Below are 21,228 nucleotides of genomic sequence, written 5' to 3' on the forward strand. Positions count from 1 at the left end.
AGTAGCCAGTTCTTCAATCACCAAGAAATGTGACCATGAGGAAAGTCCAGAGATCAGTCTCACATCCTGGGAAGGGGACCGGCAAAAAAGAATGGGGAGCTCTTTTAATTCTTGTACATACTAAAAACATCATTGGGTTGTATGCTGATCCTGATGGAAGAGGTTTTGGTGCAGATGACCCTCACAACCTTTCTTGCAAAAGGAATGGGTGATCTCTTTTCCAGCAGGACTCTGCATGCCCTGTGGTAACACACAGATCTCTCACTCACATCACAAGGTCAGGGCATTGTAGGTGGAGGGAGAGTGAGCGTGTTTCAGAAGGCGGGGAAATTCCCTATGTGAAGTGATCTAAAACAAGATGAGGATGTTGGGAAAAACATAATTTCCATGTCAATGTGGTAGAATTTGACCTCCCACATCTAGAAGAATGGTAGAAAACAGTTTGCTCTGCTGTGCAATATTATCCTTCAAAACCAAGTTACAGTAACTGCTGTGGACATTCCAGGGTCTGGTAGCTAATGATGATATAAGGCAGTTGCAATCAGACAGTGCTGGGAGAAAATCAAGTGGGAGGCCTGGCCTCTCCACCAGCATTTGCAGACAAGCAATATTAAACCTTTCCGAAGGGCGCTGTCAGCAAACAGGAGCTTAGGGAGCACTTCAGGTTGGCAGGAGGCAAGCAAGAACATATCCTCCCGTTAGCCTTTTTTTGGGAGGGGGCGGAGGAGGTATATGCTGCCAAAGGAGCTGGTTTGACAAAATCGAGGCTGGATGCCTCTGTACACCAGTGTAATGGGAAAGCCCTTCTAGAGGCAGGAAATCCTGGAGGTACTCCCCTTAGAGAAGACTTGTGTGCAGGAGATCAAACGGGGACTCCTCCATGCCCGAGTCCCAGAGGAGATAGATATTAAGAGATGATGCTCCTGTGTCCTTTGGTATATTTGCTTGTAGTTGCCATGCCACCCAGAATAACTGCTTTTTCCTTGAGCCATACCAAGGCAAACGCATTTAGAAAAAGCCTCCCATAGGCTCTCCCTCATCCCCTCTGTCATCCTTGACCCTTTGGGGAACCCTGAGTCTGGCTCCAGCTCTACAGCCCAAAACCTATGTTGACTTCGTGTCAACTTTCCTACAATACGGATTCCTGGCAGCTGAGCTCATTTCACACAGGCATGTGCATGTGTTCCCAGTTCTGGTGACTGATACCTTCAGTATTCCCCATGACTTCACAAATAGTTTCATACTCTAGCCATGTAACTTACTCCAACATCTCTCGTCTCCTTCCCCATGACATTGTGAGAACTCAGGGATTAAAAAAAGAAAAAAAGTAAAAAAGAAGGGGAAAAAAATGAAAAAAAAAAAAGAAGAGGGAAAGGGAACAGCAGGAAACCAGAGCAGACATTACTCCTAAGGAAGTCCATGAGTAAGGAGCAGCTTGGTCTGGTGCCAGTTTGCCTAGCCATGACTCACCTATCTCCTCCCCACCACTGTTTCTTTTTTAATTTGAATATGACATCCTCCACTCCCAACCTGATGTATCTGAGTTCCTTCCACTCCAGGGCTGGAGCTTTCCCCAGGTGAGCAAGGGAATTCCATCTTAACCTCCTCCTTACTGACAGTGAAGCAACCCTGCTCTCCATCCCACGTTTTAAGAGCAGCTTTTGAGTTCTTCTGGCTGAGGAGATGGATTTAAAAAAAAAAAAAAAGCCACCTCAGCATGAATTTTCTACCTCTATCCCTTTCCTTTTTGAAGCCAAGATGAAAGGATTAGCGCTTTATTTGCCTTTTAGCCCAGGTGGGCTGCTCTGCTAGCCTCTGCCCCATTTACCATTGTTGCAGCTAACAGCTGTCTGGATTGCAGCGGCTTTTATGAAAAGCCCTGAAATGTGCTACAACCGGGCACCTGGCAATGCTGTACCCAGTTGTTCATATTGAAGGAACATGCGAGGTTTTAATTTTTCATGGCAAAGGGAGCTTTTTAATGACTTCAATTAACAGAGAGAAGAACTCCAGTTAGCTCTTGCTATACAAAAGTGTCCACAATGTCATTAAAACGAGATTTACAAGTGTCATAACTCTCAGCAGCATAGTCAACAATATAGCCAATCATTACAACTGAGCACCAAAAGAGAAGAGGGGAATATCATACCAACCAAGGAATTGGATGAAAAGAAAGGAGTATGGGGGAAAGAAGGTGCAGGGGAAAAAAGAAAAGTCATTTTTTCTTTTCACTCTAAATTGATTTTATTCTACAAAATGCTACTCAGTTAAAATTGTAAAAGCAAAACCATTGTAATATGTTCTTTCTTTCATAGCAGCAAGCTTTCTCTAACAAGCTTTTTGTTTTAGTGCAAATAGTGTAGGCCTGTAATTCAGTAAAATAACATGAACAGAAAAGAGACAACAGCAGAGAGAATGCCTCAGAGCTGAGATTCTTCAGGACTGAAAGAACTATATCAAGATCACCAGGAGCAAAGAAAGGTCCCACTTCAGCAGTCATCTTTAAGAACCTCCTTGGCAGAAACTATTTCATTGCAGACAAACAATAAAAAAGAAAAACCATGATATAAAACTTTTGAAGAAAAAAAAAAAAGATAATGGTGCCCCCAAACCTTCAGCAATCCCCATGGTCGCCTATTAATCACTGAGGCTTGATTCCACCTCTGACTCCTGCTTTGCAGCAGCAAAATGCTACTGATGCTTTCAATGTGGCCCCAGGAGAGTGGAATCAGAATCAGGCCCTTTCTGTATCTGAGGATCTTAAAGTAGACTTTAGTGACACGAGTAACATCGCTCTAATAAAGATGCACTATCCCTTACTGATGTTACTTTGAACTACACAGTATATCAAGATATATACAACAGTTTATCCTCTCACTGAGCAAAAACAATTGGATACCTATTTTCTACACATTTTATTATGGTTTTAACATCAAGTAACCACAAACAAGAAAGTGGAATAACCCTTTAATCATACAGGATAGGAGGGGAACAATTAAGTAAAACAGGATGGGATTTTATTATTATCTTGTATTCTGAGATTTGTCCTGAACTCCACCTACTGTTCACAGAGGAATGATAATGCATCTTTTGAAACATATCTCTTTTTACATTTTATACAGACAACAACAAAACCCAGAATCTTTTATTTAGGAAATCAAAAAAAAAAAATATTATTAGCCTAAAAAAAGAAGGTTGAAGTATTTTTAATGCTTTCTTTATTATATCCAAGTCTTAAACAGAAAAAAAAAGATGTAAACATGATAAATAAATAAGAAATAAAATTTAGATTGTTCCCCCCACCTCTTAAAATGTTTGACTTGGCCTTCCTAATGAAAATGAACTTGTGTCATGATAGTAAGATTTCTTACATTTCAGAAGTCTGTTTTATAATGGGAAAAAAAAGCAACACCAAAAAGGAAAAAAAAAGGCAACAACCAAACACCAAGAATGTGAGTTGGGAGGATGTTAAATTAGTGGCAGGCAGATCTGCTGGAGCAGGCACAAGACGGCTGCCTGCCAATAAATAGTAAGAGACCAGGGAGAAGGGAGGTGTCTTAAGTTTGTTTTCATTTTTTTTCTTTTCATTTAGGATGAAGGCCAGGTGGATCCTACACACAGTAAGCAGCAAAATTAAAGGTTCAGATGAACTAAACAGATAATTTAAATAATAATTATAAAAAATGCAACAGACAGCTACTGTCCCCAGCATGTTGGTCCCGAATCCCATCACATCACAAGTAGTTTGAGACTTACCCAGTCTCCACATCTACGAGAAAGGAATATATGAAGGCAATGCCACAACTAGGAGGGGGAAAGAAGGAATAAGGGCAAAACTGGAATGGCAAACATCACCCGGAAGCTGAATGTTTCCTTCAGTGCAGCTGCTACTGCTCCTCCCATTTTGGCATTGATTAATTTATGATGTTATGAGAGGCTTTGTTGAGCCAGTCACTAGGGGGTTGACCCAATACCAGCTGAAATTCCCTGGGTCTTTTTCTATTGACTTCAACAACTCTTGGTCAGCACTAGTTATAACAGCTCCCATACTCCCATTACATGCAGAACATGGAGACACTAAATTTAGAGGATTTTGGGGACAGGGAAGACAATCAATTCCCAAAGAGCACACAAAAAAAAAAAAAAATGCAGGGCCAGACCAAAACAGCAGCAGAGCTCAAGTTGTACCTGGCTGCCAGAAACCAAACAAAAGTAAGGCTGATCCACAAAATACAAAATTCCAGGAACCAGCGATCTCATCACAGACATCCTCTGAGAGATTTGAGAGACAAAATGGGCAGGCACAAGGTATTTAGGGCTTTTTCCAAACAGCAGAAAATAATCCTCTTTTTAAGCAGTTTCACATAGTATCAGTATCACAGGACAGGAAAGGGGAGCATCTCATCCTGTGTCTGAGAAGGTCAATGACCAGGCAGGAGGCAGCTCCTTTTGGCAATGATTCAGTGACCAAAAGCAAAGGTAGGTTTTTGTTATTTCACCAGTTAGGTCTGAGGAGGCACCTGACTTCCTAAAACCCCTAGAAGGGATAGATGTTCCTGATCTCCCTGGAGACAGAAATACTGGTCAACTAACCTCAAAAGTAGCTGTATCACTTTAGGATTCACCACTTGTCAGTGTTGCATTCTGCTAAAAAATGAGTGGAAATGACATGCAGAAACATTTTATTGAACAGCTTTAGATTCTCAACCTAGACTGGCCCAAGCAAGCATTTGGCAAAATGGAGACAGAGAAGTAGCAGTTTCACCTAAAGTGATATCATCTACATAAAACCTGAGGAAAAAGAGAATCCTCTGTGCTATCTATGGGAAATTTAAGATCTACTTTATTAAAAAGGAAGTTTTGATGTATATGTAAGGACAACAGAACTCCTTTATCAATTTTACGTGTCGTGTAAGCTCAGTTTGAAACCTCTAGCACCGGTATAAGGATGAAAGCGTTTAAGCAATAAAGAAAAGAATCCCAATCAGCTTTATGAAGCAAAAATATCACTCATATATTTATTTCTGGCAGGTTTGGTAAATACTTGGGTTTAAAAATAATAGTATTAATAAAAAAAACAAAGTCTACCTTTAGAGCCAAAAGTAGTGTCCCTTTGAAATAACTCAAGGAATGGGCAGTGGCCAGGGTTTGAGGGAAGCCAGTTCTGAGTAAAAGTCCACTTCCACAAGACTAAGCCCTATTAATTTCCAGTGGAGTTGGTGGCAACTGCAGCAGTTTTGCATCTCATAGGACTGGCCCTATAATTGTATATTGCATTTCTCCAGGTCCAGCCTGACCAAGAAATACCCTGGTTTCAGTTGACTTAAAAAAAAAAAAAAAGAAAAAATATATAAAAGAACAAGAAAATATCACACCAAAATAAATAGCTGCCACCACAGCTTCAACAGGCAGGACCAAAGAGCCACCCCCTAAGTGGCTTAGCTGGCAAGCTGGGCAATCCTAGTGTGCACAGGGTCATGGTTTGTCAGTGCCTTGACATCAACAGGGATTGAGCTTGGCCCCAAGTAGGAATAGGTTACACATGTTACTGTTTTCAGTAGTGAACATCAGCACTGGAGAGCTTGTGCGCTCTGTGAGCACTTAGTAGTAGCAGCCAAGCCCTAAGGCTGGAGAAGACAAGGACCCAGGGCTACAGGAAGAGCCCTCTGCTTTGTTTTTTTTGTCTTCAGGCCAATCAACACCAAAAACCCCAGATCAATTAGAATGAAAAAAAAAAAAAAAAAAGAGGCCAAAGACCGAGGTGCAAATAACACTAATCAATTTTCCTCTGCTGTCAATTTATCATTTGGCAGAGTTTATGGCTAATACAGCTCTCTTCTAGTTCAAAGAGGTCAACACTTCAAACATGCCACTCCTGCCTGATCAGGAGTGCCTTGTGGCCTGTGCTGTGCTGGAGGTTGGACCCCCTACCTTCTCCTCAACCTCGGAATTGGGAATTTCTGAGCAAACAACACCTACCAGTAAGAGCTGGTGGATGCATGCTGCTTTGTTTCCCAACAAGGAAAAAGTCAGCAAGGGTACAACCAGCTTGTTTCACCCCCTTAGCTGCTGCTTGTCTCCATCCTAGATTTATAGACATGTGGTGCCCCCTCTTTTTCGGTAGCATGTTCTGCAAATATGCCCAAGGGGAGGGGAGAATCTCAGAGCTCTGAGTCAGGAGCTCTGATAGGAAAGAAGATGCAATACTCCCTAGACACTGGGTAGCCCAAGAAAAGTAAACAACAAGCAGCAGACATGATATCCAGCAAACCAGGGTAAAACCCTGCCAAAGACACTGGTAAGTGCCAGCCCAGCAGCTTTTGATGCTACTTTGGCCCTGAGATGCTAACTTGTTTTTTTTGAGGAGCCCAAGGAAACAAACATATCTACATTTTAAAAGAGAAAGGCTTCCATATGAGCCTCCTGCTGTCTCTGTGCCCTAGCCTAGAGATTACAAACTCTGCCCTTGCTGCTGAGCTCTTGGGCTCCTCTTGATCCCCCTCTCTCCCCATCCTCCCAGCTGTCCCCCTCCTGTCTGGGCAACCTACATGTTTCCCACAGCCGCTCCCAAGAGGAAAGATCCTAACAAGCCTTTAGAGTTCAGAGCAACTGGATGAAATGTAATGGGATCGACAACATCGGAAATGATAAGCAGAGAGAGAGAGGGCAAGAGAGAAGCTGTAAGATCAACTAACCAGAATGATTTAAGCACAGAGCACAACTGATCAGATCAATCCACAAAGGAAAGGGATGACTAGCAACTGTCTGCAGCTCGCCTTCAGTTCCAGCCAGGAGTGCTCCCCAAGTCCACTATGGCCACAAAGAGGTTTTCATAGGCAGTCCCTACAGAGGGAACAGCACCCTCTCCAAACAGTCCTGGCATGTCAGTCCCACCCTTGCCGTTGCCTGCCTCCAGGGAGCTGGCGTTGGTCCTCACTCTCTTTCCTGGAGCTGTAGCACTTCCCCATCCTTGTTCTTGCTGCCCTTGTGCTTGAACGATCCTGTGCCTGTCTCTAATCCCATGGAGGGGGACTCCCCCCATGGTATTGTGGGTGGATGTAACACACTGGCAAAATGGGGGACTGCAGGGGGATTACAATGCCAGCAAGGTGGGAGAGTTCAAGGAATCCGAGGACTGGTCCCCGCTGCTGCTGCTCCTCCGGTGAGCTTTGGAGCAGGACTCAGAAGGGGAGAGAGGAGACTCCTGATCTAACACGTTGGGGTAGGTGAACACCAAGTTGGAGGAGCCAGGAGTGATGGCTGGTGTTGAGGTCACCACGATGGGAGTGTTGAGTGCCTCCTCCCCATAAAAACCTCCAGCAATGCTGATGGGCTTAATGACAGACCTCTGGGGTTTGTCAAGGACCAAAGAGGAAGATGGGATCTCTTCTTCCACAGGCTCCTGCTTCACCACCACTGCTCCACTTGTTCCAGTCCTAACGCTCTGGAGGCTGCTCGATGGTGGGCTCCGACGTTCCTCGGGGCTGATTTTGCACACAGGGCTGTGAGCCACCAGCATAAACTCCAGCTTCTCCTTCTCCTTCTGGAGCTCAGCAATCTCCTTTTGCAGCACTGACTTCTCCTCCTCCAGCACTTCAGTTTCCTGCAGACAAAAGGGGAATAAATAAATACCAAAGGCTCTGGAACTACTCCTCACCTGGACCATGGTCATCAAGTCCAGGTCCCATCTGGCACAGACAGATACACCCCAGACTCTTCATGAGCCAAGCAGGCACCAGGTCATTGCCAGTTGAGCATCTTGTGTTTCATGTGTCTACTAGTAGACTATTCCCAAACTTCACCAAACTAAGGGTTATAAATAATCTTCTCATAAACTCACCCTAATTTTCTGATGGCCAGCTTCTGCCATCCTGTCTTGGCCCGTGACTTCAGTCTTCTCTCTTGCTCTGCCTGACAGATATCTTAGCAGAGAGGACCCAGATCTCCTCTCACTGGTTTTTGTGTTGAGCTAATCATATTCTTTTCACTTAGACAAGAGTTAGTGTATAGCAATCTCTAAAATGTTTCTTTCTGTAGTGCGTATTCCAGATTAGGTCCGACACTTGCCTGACTCTTGCCCAAATGACTAACACTTTTGTCTCCACTGGATGTACCCTTTGATGCATCCTACGATTAATACATTTACCTTTCCCATGGTCACATAGCACTGATGGCTCATAATCAATCTGTGAGCAATTAGTACTTTCCTATATGAGGAACTCATAATTTCACAAAGAACTCACCCTCATTCCTTCAGGATATGACTTCCCACTTTGCACTCCTCTCACTTCTATTACTTTAGTCGTGACATTTCTACGGGATGTCCTGCCTCCCCTAACTGAGAACACCTCCTGAATTCTAGTCAGAAGCACATTTCACTGGTGTGCTTTCACTGCTGCTGCTGTGCTTGTTAACAAGATCACTAGATAAAACCAGCCCCAGGCTGGTCCTTGAGCAGAAGCACTGGAGCTTTCCATTCAGCCTCTTTCAACACAACCCATCCTTGCCTCCTCTTCAACCAGTCCCTTACCCACCCCTCGGTTCCTACGCTCAGCCCTACCTTCTCTATCTTAGCTAACTATTACCCCTGCGGCAGTAGGGCACACGTCTCTGCAGTGCTTCCTTTTTGAAGGATGGCAGTTACCCCCGCCCCATGCCCAAAGAAAGGTTAAGCCTAAAGGATGTAGCTTTGATAGGTACACATAACATCTGCCTTGTTTTCTACTGCTTTTAGATGAGCCTTCCTCTTCAGTGCTTTTGTCCTTAGAGCCTGCTTTTGAGGCACACAGCACCTTTATTTTCACTGATGGAAGACCAGAGTCAAGCAGACTCACGCTAGTTGGGAAGCCAGAAGCGAAGAGTGCTCCTAGGACATTCTGGACACTCAGCAAGGAGAATTTAGGGTCCTGAGCTCCAAGCCCAAGTCCTCCTCATCCTCCAACCACTGTTGATGCAAGAGCAATGCTTACTGGGCAGCCTTGGAAGGGGAAGGCAGAGTGTGTTGTGAAGCATCTTCCTTGAACATGCTAGTGGAGGAAGAACAATGCCCTTTGAACTGGTCCAAAGGGCAGGAGACAAGGAAGGAGAAATGTATGCAGAGCACGTACCGCCTGGAGTTTCTCTGTTAGCTCTCGACGCCTGTTACGACACTTAGCAGCTGCCAATTTGTTCCTCTCTCTCCGGATCCTTCGCTTCTCTTCTTCCTCAGGCGACAGCTGTGGGCAAGTGCCAAGAAAATCTACAATCAGATCTGATGAAGGCATTCCTTTAAGTTTGTGAGGATTTAACCGCAACGCAAAGGAAAAAGGCCTGATCCAGCAGGATGCTGAGCACTCCCCCTCTTCACTGATGTCAGCAGAACATGAAAGCAGACAGTATTTCTGCCTGCACTAGATCTTAGCAGAAGGTTGAGGAGAAGATGGAGCAGGGTGCAGGGAGAAGATTGTGTAAGAGGACAGTGAATCTGCACCAAGGCCAAACAGATAAAAGATGCTCTGATTGTTTCACAACTTGGGTGGTACGTTAAGCAAAACCAGAGCATGATGTTGTAAGTGCCTCTTTCTTGAAAGAAAGTATCTGCTGTTTCCCACACAATAATAGTTGCTTGCTTGAAGGTCGGGGATGGGGTAGAGGGGGAGACAGGGAAAACAGCAGAGCTCCCATGGAGTCCGTGAAGCAACAATGATTTATATTACTCAAAAATTTGACCTCAAATTTTTGAGCACTCAGCTAGATAACATACTGCTTCTTGCATCAGCAAGCAAGGCTCCAGTGATACCAAGGGCTTCCTGAGGCCAGCTGATATCCTCACTGATGTAAATCAGGAGCAATTCCATAGCAATCCATCCAGCTACGCTCTTGCGAAACAGAGGAAGTGAGCAGGAGCCCACAAGATCTGGTCAAGTTCTGCCTAGCTTTTGGGGTTTGAGACAAGGTTTTACAAATCCCAGCAGCAGCAGATAGGTTTGTGCCTCTGCCAAGGCTGGGGAGCCAGTAGAGCAGCACATGCACAGGGTGAGTGTAGCCCAGCTCTCCGCTGCAGCACATGGCTTGCGGGAGCCGGCGCAAACAGACCACCACAGGGATTCGGGGCATATGTTCAGCTGTGCATCCTCCTCCGCTGGGGATCAACCTCATGCCCTGGACTTCAGCCTCACCAAGCTGGTGTGTGCTGCAGGGGGTCTGGGCTAGTGACGGCAAACAAAAGTGAAACCTTGACACCCTGCAAAGCAAGTGTCAGGTCTCACAGCACGTGCCAGCAGAGAATGGAAAGAAACCCCTTTTCACAGAAGCTTTCGGTTTTAACATCTTCATGGACTCTACATGTTGCAAATGAGACATTCATCCTTTTACCAGCTTTTCTTTTTATTGTAAGTTTTACTCTAACCTCAGTCTGGGTTGTTTTGGCTTCCTCTATCTCCTTAATTTTGATGTTTGGTGTTTCAGTGAATTTACTTCAGCCTCTGGGCATTCAGCTTGCTCATTTCTGCTTTTTTCAGGATCTGAACTGTGCCAGTGATTTCACCTGCATGTAATGCGAGCCCCTGGATGCTCACTGAGCAACACAAGTACTTCTAGGACTGCAAGACACAGGATTTAGGCCCAAAAACTTTTCCATCAGCAGATCACAGTGCTCCATTTTAGGGTGGAGAGTACCTCCATGCTGCTGGGCAGCATATTTCCCCCAGTAAGGAGCCCCTGCAGGCCCCACTCTCCCCTCTACAGCTCTGCCCACTCCCTTTCTAGCCCAGATGTGTGCAGGGTAAAAAAGTATTTGTACACAAGTATCTACAGTATTGCAAAGCACTAAGTATGCACACAGAAGCTATGCTGATTTGGGGCCTCTGTGCACAGTTTTCAAGAGCCCTTTCATGCTTCAGAAGCACAGATCTCATCGAAATATGTTGGGAGCAAAATTTCTCCTCCCAGGGCCTTCAGTCATTTTAAAATTATCTGTTTCAGAGGCTCTGCCTTGTTAAAAAAAAAAAAAAAAATCTCAGACAGGCCTGAAACCCCTAATCTAGACGTTCTTAATATTTTACCAGGTCTAAAAAGGAATATTCCGTCAGTGGTTGCTGGACTTGTTTGAAAGCAGTTGGATTTGGCACTCTTCGTGCCCCTGCTGTACGCGTTATCCGTAGCTTGTCCAAGCCCAATACGTGCATTCACTGTCAGGAACATTCATCAAAACAGGCTCTTTTCATAAAGTGTTACACAATGTTTTCCAAAAAAGCACTCCGATGTGGTGTTCAAAGCACCAACAGTGGAAACCTGAGCCAAAGAGCCACGGTAAAGTGCCCGGGTACTGCCTTAGCACGTGTCTAATCAAAAGGACTTGGCTTTGAATGACCCACAATGAACGCCTTGCAAACAAGCCACAGGCCAGGAATTGCTTGGCAGGCATCCTTCAGCAAATAACTCTGAACAACAAATAAAGCAGAGAATATGGTGATCTCTTCACGGCCAATTTGTGAACACAGAGGCAGCATTTGTCAAACAAATTAGTTGTTGCTAATTATTCCTCCAGTTCTCGTGAGACCTTCCTTGCCTTTGGACACCAGCCTTGCACGCAGGAAACTGGGAAATAGCTCCAGCTGATGGAAAGGGCTGGCACGTACCGACCCACCACGGCTGCCCCATTCTTCCTCCCAAAAATGGGTCCTCAGTGCACCCATACCAGCTCCCTGTCCAGAGGTACTGCTAAACTCTGACTTTAACCTCTTAAGTCTAAACCAGACAGCAACTTCACATAAAATAATCGGACAGTGAATCAAAACAGATGACGTGGAAGTAAAAGTAGGGCTGGTGAGACTTATTGGAAACAGCCCTCACGCAATAGTGTGTGCTCTTGTATGGAGGGTGTGCAGTGCGTCTCATTACACTGCTCTGCAGCAACCCACACAACTGCTGCTTGGGAACAATTTGGGGAGATCTAGTTTATTCAGATACATTTTTTTAAAAAAAGAAATCAGCCTAGCAGTGTGAATAGCTGTTCACCAGACAGCGCTGGGGAAGGCTGTTTCTTACTAAGAAAGAGATCAACTAAGAAGAGATCAACAGGGCTGAAAGCATCTCCAGAAGATGAGGTGCCTGCACCTGGTCTACCTCCCTGCAGATCCAGGGTGCCGGCTTGATAATCTCATCAAGAGGTTGAGCACAGGGCAGCAGTGGTACAAGCCACCCCATCTCAGTTATGAAAATACCACTGGGTTTGAAGCAGAAAAATCTCTTACGGGATCCCCACCTCACTTCTGCAAAAAGATCAAGCAATTGCATATTTGTAGTGGGAACGTGGATTTGGACCCCAGATATTCAGAAGACTTTTGCTGCTAGAGTTGAGGTGCTCTAGAGAGGCTGTTCCTCCCTGTATGATGCTGGCTGGTACTGGGGGTATCACACGAATTGAGACTGGAGCAATGCTAGCTGCCACAGAGCAGATAGAAAACCCTAAAGTGATGTCATTTGGGTGTCAGATTTGTAAAGGACCTACATGAAAGGTCCTCTGCTTGCTTGGAGGTTTTCTTCTGCCTGGAGCAGCAGAGACACTCAAATTGAAACCCAGGGCTCGACTTCAGAGTTTCACCTGCTTTTGAAACCGAGCCACAATGCGGCCCGGTGGTGCGAAGCGTTTGATGAAGACTGGGTAAATCTTGCCACACGATGAGAAAGCAGCACTAAGAGTCAGTCTCCAGCTTACGCTCTACGGCACCCTAAGAAACCCCAGCACCTGTACAGTGCTCCCTTCTGGGGCTGGGAGATCCCAAGAGGGGGCAGGGGGGAATCCCTGTACATCTGTTTTCAAGGCACTCTCAGCTGCTCTCCCCACTGTGGTTACCTGTTCGTCTCTTCGTCTCCGTCCCACTGTTGTCCCGATGGTTTTGATGACACCAGGACGCTGAAGGGCTGTGTGTCCGGCCACCGAAGAGAGCGGGGGCAGCGGGTGGCTGTAGGGGTGCGAACGAGAGTAAGGGCTTGACATGGAGGTGATGACGGTGGGCTGGACCATCCACTGCAGGTCTTGGCTGGTTGTGATGGCGTTGATCGTAGGGATAAAAGCACTGCCTGATCCTGGCATATCTACTCGAAATTTCTAGGAGGAAAGGCAGAGGAGAAGAGGGACAGAGAAGAAAAGAAACCGTCAATGAAAGCAGAACATAAGTGGTTATTCCGAAACGAGCTAGGCCCTCAGGAGTGGCACCAGTGAGGATCAAAGCAGCACCTGAAGCACAAACACCAGCAGCTGGTGTCTCTGCAACATCCCAGGCTGCCCCTGCCTAACACAGCCCCCTGAGGAATCACTGGGCTCAGGCACTTTCCCTCTGGAGCAGCTCTGGCCTCTCCCAGCCTCCTTCCTCTTCCCCCACAAACCCCCCAGCCTCCCCTCGCAGGCAGTGTCCCCACCGCTGCCACCTCCTGCCTGTGCCCACCGCTCCTTCCGGTGGGGAGTAAAAGGGGAATTCGGGAGTTTCTAGAGAAACACTTCTCTGTGAGCCCAAAGAAAAGGAAGAGAAACTTCAGTTTTGAAATGCCCCTACCAAGAAGGATGAAGCTGCCTTCTACCAAAGGACTGCCCTGAAATTTGGGCTTGGTCCACATAGGGTTTGGTATGGCAAGAACAGCAGCTTGCCTCTTCTTCAGTGGTTCTGCACTTGCCACACATGCAGGGCGAGAAACCCGGCCCCAGGATGGTTACGTGCGAGGATATGTATTTTAATAGCAGCCTATAAAATAGGTCTTAGGATTCAGATCGGACAAGTTCCCTGCAGCTCTCTGCACTGTCTAGACAAAACAAGGCAGCAGTAAAACCAAGGCAGCAGGTAATGATCGCCTCCAAAATACATGTACACCTTGTTTCAGACAGAGGTAAATCCATCTGGATAATATGCTGGCACTAAATTGCAAGGAAAACAATCGCTTGTCCCCGGAGGGGGAAGAAGGGGAGAAAGAATGCTTTTGTCTATGCTGAGCTCCTTCAGGAGGCTTTCAATGGTTAGACTGGGATTAACAGACAGACATGCCTTGCTCCAGCAATCACTGTGCAAGGGACAGGGCTTGTAGGACCTGCGGCAGTCACCACCACTGATTTGTAAGCCTTGAAATGATTCCGTGAAAAACGCGCATTCTTGGGTCGACAAACTGGCTTTCCAGAGAAACGAGAGCCCTTGCATCAGCCTGACCTCAGCTCAGGTAAGCGTCCCAGATAAGGTACAGCACTTCAACACAGATTTCCTTTTCAGGGTGTGCCTAGTCAAGCACCTTAAGTGCTTTGTTAAACCAAGGCTACTGCAAATAGTATTTCAAATTCTGATAGCTACAGCACTTTGGGCCAGCATTAGCCAGCTGCCAACGCCTGGAGATCGGGAGATCCAGTCTGAATACTGACAACTGCCGACTTACAGCTTTGGACAGCTGAACATCTAGCAAGAAAGGATGAGAGAAGGAAGGAGTGAGTCAAGTTAAGCAGGTGGGGAAATTACACAGAGAAGATGACACTGGCACCAAGACCTTGGCAAAACCCCCCAACAGAACCTCAGAGATTCACTTGGAGCTTAAGTCCAGCACAGCCTCATCTCACCCCACATGGTGGGGCCACTGCGTGCCACCTCTCCCAGTTAATTATAGAGGCCCAGAGCTGCAAACTGTCAACACTACATCAGAATTTATGGGTGCAAATCCCCTCCTTTGCTCTGCCTGGTGTAGCCTGTGACCACATGGCACAGGACAGGATGCCCTGGTGCTTCCACAACCAGAACACAAAGGGACCTTACCTTCACAGAAGGAATTAAGTGCAAGACTAGTTAAACCACAAGCTCAACTCAAGGGATGTGAGCCCTGCTTCCTGCTCCATGAGTGGCTTCTACCAAAGCCTTTACCTACCTGTGTCACCATCCCTTTTGTATCCAAAAAAAACCAGAGAGGAAAAGTCCTGTCTTCTTTTCAGGGACACTAGAAAGCTATGGCTGCAAAACATTCGGAGATCTTCTGGTGTTCTGTCATCCAGACACCATTTGCACTCCAGAGCAAACCTTTGCCTCCAACACCCAGCAAAAGGCTAAAAATTCCCAACAGAGGTTGGGAGAGTCAGATCCACCACCAAATCAGCCACATATAATACAAGCATCTGACAAAGATCAGGTCCAAGTTATTGATAAAGTGAGTACTTCACTTCCAATCACTCCTGTATTCAACTTAGGAACCTTCCCTAACACTAGTAGAATCTCCTGGACTGCAAAGGGGAGCTGCTCAGTTCAGCCACATCACTCTGCAGCTCCATGATGCTTGCTTGCAGACCTGGGGAAGAGATCAGTTCCTCTCGGTACCATGCCCCATCTGTCACCAGCTTCCTTTCTAATAACACAAAATATCTTAGAAAGAAAAACTCCTCCAAATCTGTATTCTGAAATACTCTCGAAAGGAAGTATTTTTCCTGGATAACTAATTAAGGGACACACTGCTGTGGCAGGCTGAGTCTTCAGATACAGAGTGCTCAGTCTACCGCCAGGTTTTACAAGCATTACTTCCTGATTGGTCAGGCTTTCCCCACATACCTCGCCTTCCCTGCTAGAACACTGCACTGGATCAGCTTTCCTGTGCCAAAATGCTGCTGGCCCCCCACACTCTGCCCAGTGGCCATCAGCTCTGACTCCTGGGATGTTGCTGGTTGCAGTGGCAGGCCCTGAATTCCCTGCCACCTCCCCTATACAGCCCCTTTGAGCACTGGCCTCCTCATATCAGAATGCCAGACCTTTCCCCAAACTGCAGCCCCAGCTTTGCTCTCCTCACGCCTCCCCGTCTCGGAAAGCTTCAGTCCCCCTGCCAGCCTTGCAGCACTGCCTGCCCTCACCCACCTCCCCATTTCTCCTCTTTCCAGAGCCCCTCCTGCTCTTTCATCTCCCAGGACATGCACAACTCTCATCTTCTGACCCATGAGAGGCTGCTGGAGGTACCTCTCTGCCAGCTCTCGGTTCTTCTTATCTACAAGGAATTCCCAGCACTACAGAGAAGATGTGGCGATAGCCAGATTGCAGGGCTACACACGCAGCACACGCTCAACCACCAAGCCACCGCTCGCCTCCTGACCCAAGCAACACGCAGATGAAGGTATCATTAAAAAACCCCAACAACTAAACAGCAAACAGAAAGAGTCCTGTTATTAAGAGTGCCAGGAACTGAGGTCAGTCTCTGCTCTGTCTTAAAAACATGGGGTTGGACGGGAGCCTCCTCACATCCACAGTTGGGGGAGGCTCCAGCAAGTCCTACCATGGGTAGGGACAGACTGCATTAGCGGCTCACAAAGTAGCACAGACAACACAGAAACATTTCAAGCTTTGTCTTCATGGTTCCCTTCTCCATCTTAGGGAGGAGTTTCTATACCACACCCTGTTGTTTCTTCGTTCCTCTCCAGACCTTCACTTACATCTCTAAGTGCTGAGCAGCACCAGAAGCCAGTTGAGAAATGGGTAAAATGGCTAGGCAAAAAAAATAAAATCAAATCCAACAATGAAGCAACCAAGAAAATACCCAAAGCATCTGTAACAACTACTCGGTTATCAAATATAGGGTATATGTGAAATAATAAATACAAAGCCCCTGATGGGTCTCCCATGTTGAACATCTCCTTGAAGGAAAACTGGACACAGTGCTATGATATCTCAGGGGAAAGTTGACTGGTCTGAAAGAGTACACAAACTCTTCCCATTAAAGTCTATGTTTACCACATGGCAAGTCAGTGATTAGGAAAATAGCATGACACGCAACTTAAAAGAAAAATGTTCCAGTGCTGTGCAGTATGGGAAAAAATAATTAAAAAGCATCAAAGTTTTGGCTCAGAGACACAGTTTCCATTTAAACATGTGACTGATGCATCTTTTCTTGCTTTTGGGGAAAAAAAAAAAAGCACACACTAAAGAAAAAAATTTCTGCAATGCATATTTTCTGTAGCGATAAAACTCCGCAGATCTCCCTAGACCAGAATGAGCATAACAGCCTGACTGCTGGGGTAAAGGCAACACTTACATTTGATCCTAATCTACAACATCTGTAAGGATCAAGGGAAAGACGATCTACAAGGCCTTGAGAAATCTCCCAGATTCTTAAAGAAAACATTTATGTTCTTGCTAAGCCGACGTCCTGCTCAAAGCCCCGTTTCAGATAGTAACCCTAGAAACCGGGCTCTGGTCCCTATATCAAACACCTCGCACACGAGCTGCCTGGGGAAGATGCGCAGCCCTAGAAAAAGGGGAAAACCCAGTTATCGCTCGGACCACGACAGCTCAAATATTAAGTGGTGACGGAGTTTCACGACCTCCCGCAGCAAGTGCTCGAATCCAGCGCAGCTGTTGAATCACAGGAGGAAAGGGAGAGTGAGAACTTGCAGCTTGCCGGGCGTTTCCAGTTTCTCAGCCCCCCTTCCCGCTCCCCTACCTTGTCCCGGCATTTACTGTAAACCAAGGAATAAGCTTTAGCTGAGCTAGAATCCCGGGAAATCTCAGTCCGCAACCCGCAGAGGGCACCAGCGAGATGCATTTGGAACAGGCGGGGAGCGGCAGCGAGTCATTTCTGGTAAAACTTCTTTAATGTGAGGAATGTCACGGGCTGGTACGGCTGGCAGAGTTTAAAACTGGACCTTTTTCCTTTTTTTTTTTTAATGATCCTATGACTTCTTGATGCGGAGGCTACAACTCTGCTTATGCTGCCAGTTCTCTCATACAAGCCACACAAGAAATAATAATATTGTGAGAAAGGGGGGTGGGGGTGAAGCCCAACTCTGAAAAGGCAAAAAAAAGACTGAGGCTGGGCCAGCTGATGTAAACAAGTTATGAAATAACCCAGGTTTGTATAACTGGCCCGATTGTGTAATGCCTTCCCCAGAAGTGGTGGATTTAGTCTATCTAGGCATATAAGTCATTCCGAGGTGCTTTCTTAGGAAAATGAAAGGCAAAAAAAACCAAACCACCACTGGACTTTTAGGTCCGTGAATTCACGCCGCTTCCACAGGAAATATCTCCCATTCTCCAAGCGCCGCCCGGCAGCGGGGCTTGCGGGGGGAGCAGGGCCGGACGGCGCGGGGAGCGCTCCTGCGGGCCCCAGGAAACTCCAGCTCGGGAAAAGCCGTCGCCGGCCGCTCCGCGGCCAGCGGCTCCAGGCAGAATCGAGAAGCGGGCGGGCAGCGGGCTGAGGAGAGCGGCACTCCGCTGGCCCCGGGGTTCCACCGCGGGAAAGGAATAGATAGTGTCAGTGCCCCGGAGCCAAAGTTTAGCGGGGTGAGAAGCGGGAAGACCACTGCGGGCGCTTGAAAGACTCAGAGCCCACTTTCAGCTACCCCTGCGCGTTCCACGGCGGCTGCAGCAGCACCGTGAATAACTTGAGCAGCACCTCCCAAAGTCCCAGGGAAGCCGCCCAAAGTGCTGCTGGAGAGCCGCGGGCACTGCCCGGACAGGAGCGGTATGCTGGGACACCGAGAAGCTCCTGACGAGAACAAAAGCAGGAAGGAGGAAGAGTTCAGTGCGTCCCTGTATTCGCGCTACCGACCTCGGAGCGGAGTCGACCGGAGGAGCCCTGTGACTTATGAGCTGGTCCCGGCCCGCCGCTGCGGCGGGTTCCCGGGCGACAGGCGGGGGCTCGGCACCGACCCCCGTCGACCCCCCTGCACCTGGGGCCGCGGCGGCTGCCCGCCAGGCGCTCCTCACCGCGCGTCCCCGCTCGGGGCAGGCCGTACCTCCCACGGCACGCCTGGCCCGGCCGGCCGGGAACTCCGGTCAGCGTCCCGCCGGACGCGGCACGGCACCCGCTCCGGGGCGGGCGGGAGGGAAGGAAAGCGGCGGCGCCCCGCTGGGGGCAACAGGACGGGCCGCGGCTGCGGGCAGCCCCGCGGCCGGCGCCTCTCCGCCGGGCGCCCGCGCCTCCACCGCCGAGGAAGCGCCGGCCGCTCCCCGGGCGTGGCGGTGAACTCCCGTGCCGGGAGCGCTCGGAGCAGTCTCCGCAGGGACCGCGGGAGAGGGGCAGCGCCCGGCCCTACCTGCTGGGCTGCGCCGCTCGAGTAGGTCTCGGGGTGTCCCGGGGAGCCGCTGCTGCCTCTGGAGGAGGTGTCGAAGTTCCCGGGGTAGTCCTGATACATGGTCCGAGGTCGGGCCGGGGGAGCCGCGTCCCCGCCTTCCCACACCGACACCCGCCGCTCCCTCGCCGTCTCCCCGCCCCCTTCTCCCTCCCGACCTCTTCGGCTCTTGCCTTTCGCCTCCCAACGCTCGGCGCGAAGAGGGGAAAAAAATAATAAAAAAGGCTTTGGGAAGTAATAAGGGGGGGGAGGTTAAAAAAAAAAGTAAAAAAAAAAAAAAAAGAAATAACAAAATTAATAATAACGATGTGTAAGTAGCTCAGTCGGCAGCTGAGTGCCGGCAGGACGGGACGGAACGGGACGGGAGTTCCCGGCGGCGCGGCGGGAGCAGAGCCGTGCGCGCAGGAAGGGGCTCGCCGATGTCCTCTCTCCGCGCTGCCTGGCGAGACTCGCCCCGCCGGCGGAGCGGCCGCGGCCCCGGGGGCTGCAGGCGGAGCGGTTCTCCTCCGCCCCCCCAACCTCCTCCTCCTCCACCACCACCACCACACACCGGCCGCCCCTTTTCCCGGCACGGGGGTGACTCAGCCGGGTCCTGCGCCCCGCGGCTCGGAGAGCGGGAGCTCCGCGCGCCCGCGGTGACTCAGAGCAATGGCATCGCCCCGGCCCCGCTCGCTTATTATCCGCCCGCCGCCGCCGCACCATGTGCACTCGCACACGTCAAACCCGCGGCGCACCGGCCCCACCTTGCCAGCGCGGAGCCTCCCACCTGCCGCCCTGGCGGGGGAGGCGGGACGGGCACGGGGGACGGCGCCCGCCTCCGCCGCGCCCGCCGCGCCGCCCCCGCCGCTCCGCCCGCCCCGCCGGGGCCTGCAGAGAGCGGCGGAGCGGGCGGTGAGGGCGGAGCGGCGGGGGCGGTGCGGAGACCTGTTCCCGGCAGGCCCCGCCCCCCCCGCCCCGCTTGGTCCCGTCCGCTGTCGCACGTTGCCAAAAATGGTCATTTGCGTCGCACGACGCGAGCGCGGGTTTCCTTGCCGCGGATGACGCGCTCGAGAGGGATTCCCTGGCCCGGCCGCCGGGATTTAAAGGGACAGGCACACGGCCGGGAGCGGGGAGCGCGGGGGTGACTTCTGGGCAACGGGGCGCAAGTCTGGCCCCACAGATCGGCTTTCCCTGCCACGGTGTCTCGGGAGGCGTTTGATCCAGCCCTACTCCCTGCAGAAGGGTGGCTGGCAGTGCTTGGCCCATTCCTTCACTGCATCAATAAACCAAATTTCAGACTAGTTTAGTTTTTATAAGTGTTAAAATGGTTTTATTTCATTTTTATTTCTATTTTTATTTCTATATTTTTATTATTTTATGTTTTTATTATTTTATTAATTCTGTATTTTCATGGTTATTACTTTTATTTTTATAATATTCATTTGTTTAATTAACCACATTTTAATTTTGTTTATTAATATTGTGCTTTATTTATTTTTATTTGCTTTTTCTTTTCCCCTTTTTTCTTTTTATCTTTTTTCTTTTTACTTTATTTTAATTTTGTATTATTTTTATTCTTATTTTCACTTTATATCTATTCTTACTTTGATTTTGGTTTTCCCCCTAATTTTTATTTTTTTAATTTCATTTATTCACTTCTTTTTATTTTTTTAAGTTCACTCCTCCATCCTCCTGGGACCTAGCTGCAGAGCCACTCTAGACCTGCAAAACCAGAGCGTCTCCCAGGAACAGCAGGTAACAACCCTGGGCTTTCCTGCGGTAGAAATTCCTGGAGCAAGGACCATAGCAGCCTGCCTCGAGTGGCTCTGGTATTGCCAGGTCACTGACTGGCACAGGCTGGAAGATGGCAGAAGCAGATAGAGCAGAGCCATCCATGCAGAGAACATGGGCTCTTAGGTGATCTGCAGCGAATACAGCAATGATGCTACTTTATGGATTGATTTAATGCTGCTCTTAGATCCCAAATATCTTGTTTTCACCCTCCTTGGAGGATTTGCCCAGCACTGAGCATGTGCTTTTTGCTGGTAGGGAAGGAAAAGTCGCCTAAGTTCAAGCTATAAAATCCCATTTAAGCTGTCTCATGGACAAAGTATTTTCCCACAGGAGCCCATCTGAGTGCAATGGGCTTTCCTCCATTCCCACTGTCCTCCTTGGGAAGGGAGAGGCAGGACCCA

At 48.4% G+C, this 21,228-nt stretch overlaps 1 protein-coding gene across 2 annotated transcripts; it reads right to left on the reverse strand.

Moving 5' to 3' along the window:
• Positions 1-1,949: 1,949 nt before the first annotated feature.
• On the reverse strand, positions 1,950-19,753 carry FOSL2 (FOS like 2, AP-1 transcription factor subunit). Of its 2 annotated transcripts, XM_017834244.1 has the most exons (5): positions 19,605-19,753; positions 19,019-19,279; positions 12,836-13,090; positions 9,108-9,215; positions 1,950-7,603 (listed from the first exon to the last, which is right to left on the reverse strand). In XM_017834244.1, the coding sequence occupies exons 2-5, from the start codon at positions 19,115-19,117 to the stop codon at positions 7,094-7,096; spliced, it is 972 nt and encodes a 323-aa protein (XP_017689733.1). In that variant the 5' UTR covers positions 19,118-19,279; positions 19,605-19,753; the 3' UTR covers positions 1,950-7,093. The 2 variants fall into 2 exon arrangements, with proteins under 2 accessions (XP_017689733.1, XP_017689734.1); XM_017834245.1 differs by lacking the exon at positions 19,605-19,753 and having other exon boundaries at positions 19,019-19,466.
• Between the last annotated feature and the right edge of the window lie 1,475 nt (positions 19,754-21,228).

Source organism: Lepidothrix coronata, unplaced genomic scaffold, assembly GCF_001604755.1.
Source record: "Lepidothrix coronata isolate B3197 unplaced genomic scaffold, Lepidothrix_coronata-1.0 Scaffold230, whole genome shotgun sequence".
Taxonomy (NCBI): Eukaryota; Metazoa; Chordata; class Aves; order Passeriformes; family Pipridae; genus Lepidothrix; species Lepidothrix coronata.